The following is a 13,798-nucleotide window of genomic DNA, read 5'->3' on the forward strand; positions in this document are numbered from 1 at the left end:
CCATTATGCGGCCCAATTTGTGGACCGCGGAAGCATTTTGTGACCGCAGACCTGTGACGGGGCTCCTATTTTTCTAATTTTTGAACCTGACCTCATTCTTATAAAACACCGTTGGGGATCATTTTAAATGGAAATACATATATTTCTAGAGAGAGGGAGTGACATAGAGTGAGAGAAGAAGTTCCTAAGCTCATCATTCATCAATTCTTGCTCAAGTTGAGGAATTTGCAAGGAGAATTCACTAAGTCTCCAACCTAGAGGTAAGGTTCTACTCCATAACCCTCAATTTCGTGATTTTAATTATAAATAGGTAATAAGCCAAGCAATTCTCGGGTGTAGGAGTTGGTTATTTTACATGCATATACCATCTAGGGTAGTGGGGAGATTGTTGATCTCTTTTGGGTGAACTTTGGGTAGCAGGGTGAAAGAATCCACCATAGGAGGACCTTGAAACCTTAATGCACACCTAGTGTTTGATAAAATGCTCAAGTGAGCTGGAACTATGAACTCCTTCCTAATTTGTGTTCAATTTTTCTATATCTCTAAATAAATCGAAGTGGCTAGGATTTTCGAAATATTGTAGTAAATTAAAAAGCTCGAGGAAATGTATGTTGGCTAAACTCTTCTCTTAGAATTGAACCCCGCAATGTCCTTGTAAGTCTCGTGATGCTCTTTATAAATTGAATTTTTGTCAAATAAGCCTTGTGTCGAAATAATTATGCGTTCAATATGTATTCATAGATTCTTGTTATATTGAGTTAATGTTTTAGCATGTGGTTTAAGTATGGGCTGTGTGTTACTATGTTATGATTTAAAAGCATGATTTTTATGAAAGCTATCATGTCAATTGTGTAAGAAGTCACATGTGCCTAGGACCCTATAATTGCTCAAGTATGTGTTTAAAGTCTTAATTTGAAAGGCCTTGTTATTGATTATCCATGATAATGATTGAAAGTGAAATAGTGAGCATGAATTAAGAAATACGACCAACGTGCCAAGAATAATATTGCATTATGGCCAACGATGACAATTAAATGAATGACATGTAAACGAATACGAATTGAGTGGTAAGTACTTTTAATAATAAATGCCTTGGGAGTATCGTTTAGCCACCGAGGAAGGGTAGGTTGGAACAAACTAACCTCAAAACTACACGTGCCGGTACAAGAGTGATTGTGGGGCAAATCCTCGTATTAATATGATGAGACTGTTTCCCATTATATGGGATGATATTGGTGTGATGAGATGTTTCTCCTTAAATGGGATGAGATTATTGCTAGCGAGATGTGATGTGATGTCGACCCACACGGCATTGTGGTGAGATGGTTTAGCCAATCGGGCTGAGATCAGAAATCATACCGCACACATGGTAGTATTGTGAGTGTACGTCTCGGGGTGAGACGGCTTAGCCAGTCGGGCTGAGATCGGACTCCGTGCTAAAATACGGTGGTGTATCAGTGCTAAAGATCTCCCAACTTATATTATCGAATCCTACTTGAAATTTACCTTTCCCTTGACTTGACACCTTGATACTGGTTGAGTCTCTTATTGATTTCATGTTTTATTCTCCGTTTAGTATTGCTCGTTCTATTGAGAGGGTGTTTAATTTTACATACTAGTACTACTCCATATGTACTAGCGTCCCTTTTACCGGGGGCGCGGCATCTTTAATGGATACAGGTGGTTCCATAGCAGGTGGAATTAATCAGTGATAGCAACATACCATCTCCTCTGCTGATTTGGTGAGCCCCACTACATCTCGAGGTCCTATATCTTTTATCCTTTGTAAATAGCGTTTTGAGGTATGGCTGGGGCCTTATTGCCGGCACTGTCATAGAACTCTTTTGCTCCTTTTAGAGGCTTTGTAGACATAGTGTGGTTTGTATCTATTTTTGGGAAGGTTAAACTAAAAATATTGTAATTGTATCACCTGTTCCAATTTAGATATGATTGTACAATGTACTGTTTTGAAGACTTCTTAATGACGTGACTAATGGAAAAAGGAGTGGTGTTGTTCACATAACTTCTCACTGACTATTAATGAAATGTGTTTTTCTCTTTATTCATGGGTGAGTTGGGTAGAAGGTATTGTAAAGGCTTGCTTGATCGGGGTATCTCGGTGGAGCGTCAGTCGCGCTCCATGAGGTCTGTAAGAAAGAAGGATGGGTCGCTAAGAATGTGTATTGACTATCGGTAGCTCAACAAGGTTACAATAAAAAATAAGGACCCACTGCCAAGGATGGATGATTTGTTTGACGAATTGCAAGGTGCTAAGTATTTCTCCAAGATCGATTTGAGATTCGGGTATCACCAATTAAAGATCAGAGGGCAGGATATTCCGAGAACAGCTTTTAGGACCCGGTATTGGCACTTTGAATTTCTGGTAATGTGTTTTGGGATAATAAATTCCCCTGCAACTTTCATGGATCTTATGAATCGGGTCTTCGAGCCTTTTCTTGACTCATTCGTGATAGTGTTTATTGATGATATTCTTGTTTATTCGCAGAGTCGGGAAGACCATGTCGATCATCTAGGGTAGTTTTGCAGACACTGTATCAGCACCAGTTATATGCGATGTTTTTGAAATGTAAATTTTGGCTTGAATCTATCATGTTCTTGGGTCATGTCGTCTCCAGAGAAGGAATCGAGGTTGGTCCTCAGAAGATTGCAGTTGTGAAGAATTGGCCTAGACCTACTACCCCTATAGAGATTCGCAGTTTCCTGGGCTTAGCGGGATATTACAGGAAGTTTGTGCAAGGGTTCTCTATTCCTTACTCTCAGTTGACTAAATTGACGCAGAAAGAAGTTAAGTTCCAATGGTCATATGCTTGTGAAAGAAGCTTCCAGGAATTGAAATAAAGATTGACTACGGCACCAGTGTTGACTCTACCAGAGGGTACATATGGGTTTATGGTATATTGCGATGCTTCAAGAATCGGACTTGGGTGTGTATTAATGCAACATGGAAAGGTGATATCCTATGCTTCTAGGTAACTCAAGAATCATGAAAAGAATTATCCAACACATGACTTAGAGCTTGCGGCGGTGGTATTTGCATTGATGATTTGGCGTCATTATTTGTATGGGGTCCATGTGGATATATTAATGGACCATAAGAGCCTTCAATATATTTTCAAATAGAAGGAATTGAACCTGAGGCAAAGAAGGTGGCTTGAGATACTCAAGGATTACGACATCGAAATCCTATATCATATGGGGAAAGATAATGTTGTGGCGGATGCTCTTAGCCGAAAATGTAAGGGTTGTTTGGCTCACTTGGAAGCATATCAAAGGCCGTTGGCCAAGGAGGTTCATCGGGTGGCTAGTTTGGGAGTTCGTTTAGCAGACTCTAGTGACGGATGGATGATTGTGAAAAATAGGGCAGAATTGTCCCTTGTGGTGGAAGTCAAGGCGAAGCAATACAGTGATCCATTGTTAGTACAATTAAAGGTGGGGATTCACAAACATAAGACCATGGCCTTTTCTCTTGGCATGGATGATGACACACTAAGGTACCAAAGGCGATTATATGTTCCAAACAAGGATGGTCTCCGGGAAAGAATCATGACCGAGGCTCATACTTCTAGGTATTCCGTACACCCGAGCTCTACAAAGATGTATCATGATCTTAAGGAATTTTACTGGTGGAATGATATGAAAAGGAATGTAGCGGACTTTGTGGCAGGTTGTCCAAATTGTCAACAAGTGAATGCCGAGCACCAGAGGCCCAGTGGGTTGGCACAGAACATAGAAATTCTAATATAGAAGTGGCAAATGATCAACATTGACTTTGTGGTAGGACTACCTCGCACGCCTCATAAATATGACTCGATGTGATTGTGGACTGACTCAAGAAATCAGCTCTCTTTTTACCTTTTATAGCCACCGACGCAGTGGAACAGTATGCTCAGTTATATATTAAGGAAATCGTCAGGTTGCATGGCACTCCAGTTTCTATTATCTCATATCGAGGGGCACAGTTCACGGCCAATTTTTGGAAGAAGTTTCGGCAAGGTTTGGGCACTCAGGCGAATCATAGTAGAGCCTTTCACCCGCAGACTGACGGGCAGGTAGAGCGGACTATTCAAACACTTGAGGATATGTTGCGCACTTGTGTTCTTGACTTCAAAGGTAGTTGGGATTATCATTTGCTGCTAATAGAGTTTGCCTACAACAACAGTTATCATGCCAGCATTTATATGGCGCCGTTCGTGGCTTTATATGGTAGGAGATGTAGATCTCCCATTGGGTGGTTTGAGATTGGGGAAGAAAAATTGTTAGGGCCAGACCTCGTGCATTAGGCTATGGAAAAAGTTAAGATCATTAAGGGTGTAACACGGTTTAGTAAGAAAGGGAAATTGAGTCCGAGGTATGTTGGACCATACAAGATCAGTCAAAGGATTGGCCAGGTAGCTTACAGGCTAGAACTACCTCCAGAGATGTCCTTAGTGTACCGGTGTTTCATGTATCCACGTTGAAGAAGGTGGTTGGAGATCCGTCGCTTATTGTTCCGGTTAAGACTATTGAGGTTAACGAAGAATTGACGTATGAAGAAATTCTAGTTGCCATTCTTGATAGGCAACTTCGAAACTTAAGGAACAATGCAATTGCCTCCGTAAAAGTATTATGGCGAAACCAACAAGTCGAAGAGGCCACCTAGGAGGCCGAGGAAGAAATAAAGAAGAAGTACCCTAATTTATTTGAATATCTAGGTAATTTTATCTATGATGTTAAGAGCTAATTTTCTGCAAATCATAATTTCCCATGTACAACTTATATTACGAATAATCCCTCTGGGTAATGCAATGTTTATGGCATTGTTGCCGGTGTTGTTTCCGTATTATTTTGCATCGTTGTGTTGTGGTTGTGATGCTAGGATTGGTTTCTGAGATTCTCTGGGGCAAAATTTCGGACCATTATGCGGGCCGTATAACCCATCACAGATCCAACATGAAATTTTTTAGAGGGGAGTTCTACGGCGTATTATTCGATCGGAGAATTGGTCTGCGAACCACAGACTGGCCGCAGAATGGGTCAGAAATTCCCAGTTCCGAAGAATTGTTCTGCGACCGCAGACCTGTGACAGGGCTCCTATTTTTCTAATTTTTGAACCCGACCCCATTCTTATAAAACACCCTAAGGGATCATTTTAAAGGGGACAAGCATATATTTCTAGAGAGAGGGAGTGACATAGAGTGAGAGAGGAAGTTCCTATGCTCCCCATCCATCAATTCTTGCTCAAGTTGAGGAATTTTCAAGGAGAATTCACTAGGTCTCCATCCTAGAGGTAAAGTTCTACTCTATAGCCCTCAATTTTGTGATTTTAATTATAAACAAGTAATAAGCGAAGAAATTCTTGGGTGTGAGAGTTGGTTATTTTACATGCATGTACCTTCTAAGGTAGTGGGGAGATAGTTGAGCTCTTTTGGATAAAAGTTGGGTAGTGGGGTGAGAATCCACCATAGGAGGACCTTGAAACCTTAATGCACACCTAGTGTTTGATAAAATGCTCAAGCGAGCAGGAACGATGAACTCCTTCCTAATGTATGTTCAATTTTGCTATATCTCTAAATAAATCAAAGTGGCTAGGATTTCCAGAATATTGTAGTAAATTAAAAATCTCGAGGCAAGGTATGTTGGCTAAAATCTTCTCTTAGAATTGAACCCTGCAATGTCCTTGTAAGTCTTGTGATGCTCTTTATAAATTGATTTTTTGTCAAATAAGCCTTGTGTCGAAATAATTATGCGTTCAATATGTATTCCAAAGATTCTTGCTATGTTGAGTTAATGTTTGAGAATGTGGTTTAAGTATGGGCTGTGTGTTACAATGTTATGGTTTAAAAGCGTCTTTTTTATGAAAGCTATCATATCAATTGTGTAAGAAGTCACATGTGCCTAAGACCCTAAAATTTCTCAAGTATGTGTTTAAAGTCTTAATTTCAAAGGCCTTGTTGTTTATTATCCATGATAGTGATTGAAAGTGAAATAGTGAGCACGGATTAAGAAATACAACCAATATGCCAAGAATGATATTGCGTTATGACCAATGATGCCAATAAAATGAATGACATGTAAAAGAATATGAATTGAGTGGTAAGTACTTTTAATAATAAATGCCTTGGGAGTATCGTTTAGCCACCGAGGAAGGGTAGGTCGGAATAACCTAACCCCAAAACTACACGTGTCGGTGTAGGAGTGATTGTGGGGCAAATCCCCGTGTTAATGTGATAAGACTGTTTCCCCTTATATGGGACGAGATTGGTGTGTTGAGATGTTTCCCCTTAAATGGGATGAGATTATTGCTAGCGAGATGCGATGTGATGTCGACTCACACGGAATTGTGGTGAGACAGCTTAGCTGATCGGGCTGAGATAGGACGCCATGCCGTGCACATGGTGGTATTGTGAGTGTACGCTTCTAGGTGAGACGTCTTAGCCGGTCGGGCTGAGATCGTACTCCGTGCTAAAACACAGTGGTGTATCGGTGCTAAAGATCTCCCAACTTATATTACATAATCCTACATGAAATTTACCCTTCCCTTGACTTGACACCTTGATTCTGGTTGAGTCTCTTATTGATTTCATATTTTATTCTCCGTTTACTGTTGCTCATTCTATTGAGATGGTGTTTAGTTTTACAAACTAGTACTATTCCATATGTACTAACGTCCCTTTTGCCAGGGGCACTGCATCTTTAATGGATGTAGGTCGTTCCATAGTAGATAGCATTGATCAGTGATAGCAACATACCCTCTCCTCTGCTAATTTGGTGAGCCCCATTTCATCTCGGGGTCCTATATCTTTTATCCTTTGTACATAGCATTTTGAGGTATAGCCGGGGCCTTGTTGTCGGCACTGTCATAGCACTCTTTTGGTCCTATTAGAGGCTCTGTATAGATAGTATGGGTTGTATCTACTTTTGGGATTGTTAAACTAAAAATGTTGTAATCGTATCACTTGTTTCATTTTAGCTATGATTTTACAATGTACTATTTTGAAGACTTGTTAATGACATGACTAATGGAAAAAGGACTAGTGTTGTTCACATGACTTCTTACTGACTATTTTGTGGTAAATTATGTGGAACGTCCATTTATGCTTTGATGACCGTAGAATCTTCGCATAATGGGTCATAAGCATAATAATTTTAGGGGTCTTTTCACTGTGGATTATACGGAACACATAGCAATTTCACGACCGCAGATCCATTGTGAAAATGGTCAGGCCACCTGAGAATTTTTAAAGGATAATCCGCGGTAGAATATGCAGACTGCAAAATTGAAGTATTGACGACTAAATCATCAAATATCCGACCAGTTCATTTTGAATATTTGGGGGACCATTTCGCGATCCCTTTCGCGGACTGCAGAAGTGTTATGCAGTCTATTTCGCGACCACAAATATATTTCGGAGGGGCATTTTTAGGAAATTTCCTATCTGATTCTATATTAATAAAAGGCCCAGGGGTTAGTTTTAGAAAGATAATTCTGATCATTTTGAGGGAGAGAACCATCTTAGATAGAGAGGAGGAGCTACATACTTCAACACTTCAATTCCCTTCCAAATTCATGGAGATTCGAGGGGAGAAATTTGCAAGGTCTTCTTCTATCAAGGTAAGGCTTCATCCCAATCTCTCATGCAATTTTCAATAACAAAATTATAGGTAGAATTTGAGTATTAGAGCTTATGGGATGGTGATTGGAAGCCATAAGCTCCCAAACATGAGATTGGGTATTTTGGGGAGTTGGGAGAAGGTTTCATATGATGTAGTTATTGGTTAGGTGTAGTATGGGTAGCTATGCAGGTATTGTTAAAGGTCTCATACGACCTTAGGGTGGCTATGGGTGTGGATGTTGTTATGGAAAGGGTGTGAAGGATGAAGAAGCATCATTACTAAAGGTGGTAAAGGGCTATGTGCTCTATGTGTTTTATAAAAAAGCTTATGTTGGTTCAGTTGAACTTTTGTGATGTATGTTGTAGTACTACTAGTAGAGGAACATAGTAGGAATCCTAAGGAAGCTTGATTAAGGGTATATTTAGCTAAAATCTTCCCATAGAATTGGGTTCCATGAACTCATAAACTCAAAATATGGTTTGTTCTAGTTCCTATTCCTTTTGATTTGAGTTTCCTCAAATGTTTGAATTACCAAAAGTGTATGAACTCGATTTATTCTACACATGTCATTGTTATGCTCTCCTCTTTGAAAACATTTCAAATGTTTAAAGCTTTCACTTGCTCATGTTTTTGTAGTTATGACTTTCTAATGTTTTAAATACTCCTTGATGATTTTTGACAACCCATGGCATATGGATGAAATGAAAGAATAAAGATGATATATGGCCATTTGTGCCTTAAATGAATGTTATGAGGTATGTCCAAAAGTGTCAATGAAAAGAAAGGTTTTATGAAATGCATTAAAAGAAATATTGTTGGGAGTATTAATATGTAACCGAGAAGGTATAGGTTGCAAGGACATATACCTGAAACTACATGTGCCGGTGTAGGAAGACTATTGGGAGTGAGTCCCTTTTCACTATGATGAGATTTTCCCCCTTAATTGGGAGAAGATAGGGTTGATACGATAGGTGTAAGACAAATATTTGGGATTTAACTCTAGATAATTCACTTCTAATGTTCATGCGAGTCTCTCAAATTTACTTGGTTATTAGTTCAGTTGATTAGTAGAAACTCCTCTCTCGATTAAGTCTCAACCTCACAAGATGAACCAATTTTAAGCACGTGAAGATATGTAAGAATTCGTAGTGGATTGGTCTTTAGGAGAACCTCTCTCGATTATCCTCCTAACTAAGTTTAATCAACAATTCAACTAGCCTCTTCCGATTACTAAGAAGAATTAATAACTTCAACCAACAAAATATAATGCAACAATATCACAAGTTATGCCTCTCTCGATTATACGAACAAGTGAATATAGATGCAACAGTTAAAACATTCACAACGATTCAATACATAAAAACTACAGTTAATTATCCACAAACAAGTATCAAGACACAAAATCCATCAAACCCTAACGAGAACTACTCCATAGATATGGAGTAATTCATCACAAATATAGAGAAAAACATAAAACGATCCAATCTCTTGTCTTGAGTGAGGATTGGATGATGAATCCCTAGTGTTTTCACTTCTCCACCTTCTCTCTAGCCTCCTTAGATCTTAGATGTGTCAAAAGTCCTTAAAATAACGTTTTTACATGTATTTATACTAATTAGGGTCGAGCCCAGATGCAAACACCTATTCCTACACGAACTGGGATAATAACTCTGTAAAGATTGCAGAGGCGCACCGCATGGGACGATGCGCCATGCAGGGAGGTTGTTGGAAAGTTCAGAGAGCTTGTTCTGACAGGCTTCAGGAAAATTTGGCAGACGTGGCGCACCACGTGCCGCCCCACGCGCCGCAGTTGTAGAAGTTTCTCAGAGTCCACATTTGTTCCTTGATTTTTGATATCCAGATATAGTCCTTGACCCCCGAACGTGATCCCGACTTAATCTCTTTGGCTTTTACTCAAACTTCAAAGCTCCAAATCACTCAAATTAGCTCCATAACATCTGCATCACTCAGAATCACTCCTACAAGGCATAAAACACACAATAAGTGCAAAACACTAGCGATTAAAGCTTAAACTCAATTAAAGTGCAGTAAATTGAAGTGTATTAAGCGACTAAAATACTAGATTATAGCCTACCATCAACACCCCACACTTAAACCATTGCTCGTCCTCGATCAATCAAACCACACTTTATATAGACTCAACCTTATTTAGCAACTCCCCTAACTCATTAAACCAAGGATATTTAAAATAGATTAAGCATAATAGCGTAACATCCTCGCCTCAAGATTTGACTCAATATAACCACACAATATTTATAGCCCGCTCACTTACTAGCAAAGAGGTCAACGACATTACCTTTCCTTCATGAATCAAGTGCCCTCGCAACAATTGAGAGTAGTTCCACATACTATCAAATTTAACAACAATTAGGAACTAAATATAGAAAGAATTCACTCACTCTCAGAAATAACATTCATATGCCACAAAATATGAACTATAGGCTTGCCCGTAGTGTACTACTCAACTAATCGAGCTCATTCCGTCAAGTGTCAAATTGGACTTTAATTGGTTGTAATGTAGGCTGCATGACGGGTAGGATACATTTAGATATAAGAGTGACTACACCTCCCTAAGCACTTTAATACATACAATTTAACATTCAAAACCCCATACTTATGTCAAACCATACTCCACATTAACATCATTATACATTAACTCCAACTCCTTTAAGCATAATTACAGCAAGAGTTACCACTTATCAATGAATATGTTTCACAACAATACAATTATTTTTCTTTCTCTTTCCATTCAACTGGCTCTTACTTTTTCAAAATAGTGCACCTTTCTCCTTATTCATTAGTTTCACTCAAAAGCCAAACCAATCACCCCATACTTCAACTTTTACAAAGTTCATAACAAATTTAAGTGCTCACGAGAGGTACAAGGTTCAAATAGATGGTCAATACAAATTGGTAGGGCTTGCAATGTGGTTGCCAAAGAAACAAGATTACAAGCTCAACAAGGTTAACTAAGATACATAACAATTAGGTGGGTAATAACATATAATTGGCTCAACAAAGAAACGCCTATATCACTTCCAAGACTGAACAAAACTACCATTTCACGTTGCAAACACACGGGGCAAGTTCTAGACATCAAATGCAATGCACGGAATACACAAAACCTTACATACACATGGCACATAACTCACTCAAGATTGGATTATCAAGACACTTTAGCCAAAGCAGTTAAGCACAGTTAAGATCATACAATTTAAGGTACGTCTGCAAGAGTCAAAAACTGAGCCTAAGCGTCATAACTAAAGTACTCACTATTCTCAAGTCATAACCAAGTCAAGAAATATTGCTTCCAATTCATATCATAGCACAAGGTTTCCAACACCTAACAAAAATAAAAACTAACTACACCCGGTTCAAACAAAATCCTTGGAAAAGAACCACAGCCCAAAGAAAACCCAAGAAGGAATTACTACACTACCTAACAAAATAAAATCTTTTTTGTCTTTTTCTTTCGACTTTAATCCCTCAAGAAACCCGTCGAATGATATCCATCATAGGGAAAAGTTTCAAATTTTAAATTTTTATGGTTTTTTCATTCTTACTTATCTCTAACTACTAAAACAACAAAACTAAATTACTAACACAGATACATACATACAATTTCCCCCACCCCATACTTTAAGTTGTGGCTTGTCCCCATGACACAAAATTAAAAAGCATAAGGTAAAGAAAACTTCCCTGAATTTTCAGTCGGGGTTTGAGTCGAAGTCGAGCTCCATTCCACGCGCTCGAACTAGTGCACACATCCACGCAGATAGCTTCCTCTCAGCCTTCTTGTGCTACACCCCACACTTATCTTTCTCAATCACTGCAGCCTTCTCTTTTGAATTCTTCACCTTGCACTCAACACTTGCAGCTGACTTCTCCTTTTTCACTCTAGTTGCTACATTCATCTCAAACGTCACTGTCTCCTCACCCACTCTAAGCATGAGTTTTCTATCATGTATATCCAGTATAGCTCGACCCGTTGCTAAACATGGTCTTCCTAGGATAAGGGGGACATCCTTGTTCTCCTCGGGTATTATACAAACTTATCTACCCGAACTAAGACATCTTCCACAATCCCCTCGGGTATTATAGTTGTTTGTTCTGCCAGCTGCAAAGATATTGGTGCAAACCTTATCTCTCCAAGCTCATTCTCCAGTTTCCTGTAAATAGACAAAGGCATTAAATTAATTGAGGCACCAAAATCACACAAAGACTAATCAAAATTAAGAGTGCCTAACGAGCAAGGTATATTAAAACTCCCTAGATCTCCACACTTTTGTTGGAGTTTGTATTGCAAGATTGCGCTGCAATGTTATGTGAGCTTGACCATTGAGGTCTCTTCTATCTTTCTCTTATTTGTCAGGATTTCCTTCAAGAACTTAGCATAAGCTGGCATTTGGGAAGGAACTTCAGTGAATGGCAAATTTACATTAACTTGTTTCAGCATATCCAGAAATCTCTCAAATTGCTTGTCCAGCTTCACTCTATAAATCTTTTGAGAAAAAAGTAAAGCAGGCATGTACTTGCTCTCTTCAGACTCATCCCTTCTCGAATTCTCTTCCTTCTTCTTTTTCTCTCCTCCCTTCTTACCTTTCTTCTTCTTACCATCTTCAATTTTCAGCTCCTTCCCACTTTCTTTTTCCGGTATCACCTCTTTTTGGATTGGAGTGGGACCTTCAGCACTTGTCTGCTTCTCAAGGTCACAATATTTACCATTTCTTTGGGATTGTTTTCAGTATCAGTTGGAAGTACCTGGGATTCTCTCAGATAATATTGTTGCAAATTGTCCCACTTGTCTCTCTAAGTTACGCAATCATGTCCTAAGTTCTTTGATAGCCGCACCATGAGTATCTAACCTCTCATATGTCTTTACAATAAATGACTTCATTAGATCTTCTAACCCATACTGAATTTGTTGTTGAGGCTGAAACTGCAGCCTCAGTTGATTCACAAAATGAGGAGCTCCTTGAAATCTAGTGTTATTTCGTTGCTATGTATTTGCTGTACCCCAGGTGAACTCCATGAAAAACTGGGGTGCTTCTGACCCATTGCATTGAAGTTATAATTACCCGCATCATTAACTTCCTGAGGCTTTACACTCATGAGAAGAGTGTCCTCTTCCATATATATCACAAGCTGCGTGATTCTCACTCTGTATTGAAGATAAGGTCCACTTCCTTATCTCTTTTGCCATGGCATCAAGCTGTACCTGCACAGAAGTATTAGGGTCAACTTGGTGAACACCAGTTGATCTTATTCTTTCAGTAATTTCAAAGGGCCACTGATTTGCATCTTCAGATAACTAATCAAGAATAGTGACTATCTCCTCTGGAGTCTTTTGCCTCAATGGGCCTCCAACTGCATTACTCAATGTTCTCCATGAGGTCGGTGTCAATCCATCCCAAAAGTCCTGGAGTTGCATCAAGAGTTCAATTATGCTATGTTGACACTTTCACACTATCTCCTTAAACCTCTCCTAAGCTTCAAACAAAGTTTCAGTCTCATTCTGGCAAAATTTATGGATTTCTTTTTTAAATTTGCCTGTCTTAGCTGATGAGAAATATTTGTCAAGAAATTTTTTGGTCATCTCATCCCATGTTCTAAGAGATCCATTAGACAAGCTTCGAAGCCAGTGCTTTGCATCATGTTTGAGTGTGAAGGGGAATGCCTTTAAGTAAACCGCATCTTGTAACACACCATTGTATTGAAAGGTGTTCATAATATCTTCAAAGTCTATTAGAAGATTGTGTGGATCTTCGTTCATCTTTCCTCTGAAAACGCAGTTGTTTTGAAAAGTTTGGAGCAACCCTTGCTTCAGATCGAAATCGTTTGCTGCAATTGGAGGTGGTCTCACACTTGATAAGCCTTGGTTGTAGACCGGTCTAGCATAATCACCAAGTGGTCTCCCTTGGCCGGGAGCTATGTTAACAAACTGGTCTACACCCATGGGCTGATTCTGAGCCATTCTTCGAGCCCTCTCCTCCCCATAAGAAATTTGTGCATCTCTAAGTGCTGCTTCTTCAGCATCCCTTGGAGTTTTCTCTCTGAGTTGGGCTGCCTCTCTCGCAGCCAAATCAACATTATCATCATCTCCAGCCATGTCTTCCTTGGTTTAAGATTGCCCAACTTTCTCTAATTTCTAGGCGAGATTTCT

The 13,798-nt window shown here is 39.3% G+C and overlaps 1 protein-coding gene and 1 non-coding gene across 2 annotated transcripts; both read left to right on the forward strand.

Annotated features, from left to right (window-relative positions):
* The first annotated feature begins 3,213 nt into the window (after nucleotides 1-3,213).
* On the forward strand, nucleotides 3,214-3,788 carry LOC138892458 (uncharacterized). Its single transcript, XM_070176177.1, has 2 exons — nucleotides 3,214-3,587; nucleotides 3,686-3,788. Exons 1-2 carry the CDS (start codon nucleotides 3,214-3,216, stop codon nucleotides 3,786-3,788), a joined length of 477 nt encoding a protein of 158 aa, XP_070032278.1.
* A 9,291-nt stretch (nucleotides 3,789-13,079) lies between these two features.
* On the forward strand, nucleotides 13,080-13,183 carry LOC117277180 (small nucleolar RNA R71). The gene has a single exon (XR_004507455.1). It is a non-coding gene; the product is annotated as a small nucleolar RNA R71 (small nucleolar RNA).
* The last annotated feature ends 615 nt before the right edge of the window (nucleotides 13,184-13,798 follow it).

Source organism: Nicotiana tomentosiformis, chromosome 5 (assembly GCF_000390325.3).
Source record: "Nicotiana tomentosiformis chromosome 5, ASM39032v3, whole genome shotgun sequence".
Classification (NCBI taxonomy): domain Eukaryota; kingdom Viridiplantae; phylum Streptophyta; class Magnoliopsida; order Solanales; family Solanaceae; genus Nicotiana; species Nicotiana tomentosiformis.

Coding starts and splice junctions, on each gene's coding strand:
- LOC138892458 (XM_070176177.1), top strand. CDS start 3,214: ATGGGGAAAGATAATGTTGTGGCGGATGCTCTTAGCCGAAAATGTAAG. Junction 3,588..3,685: donor ACCGAGGCTCATACTTCTAG/GTATTCCGTACA, acceptor ACTTTGTGGCAG/GTTGTCCAAATTGTCAACAA.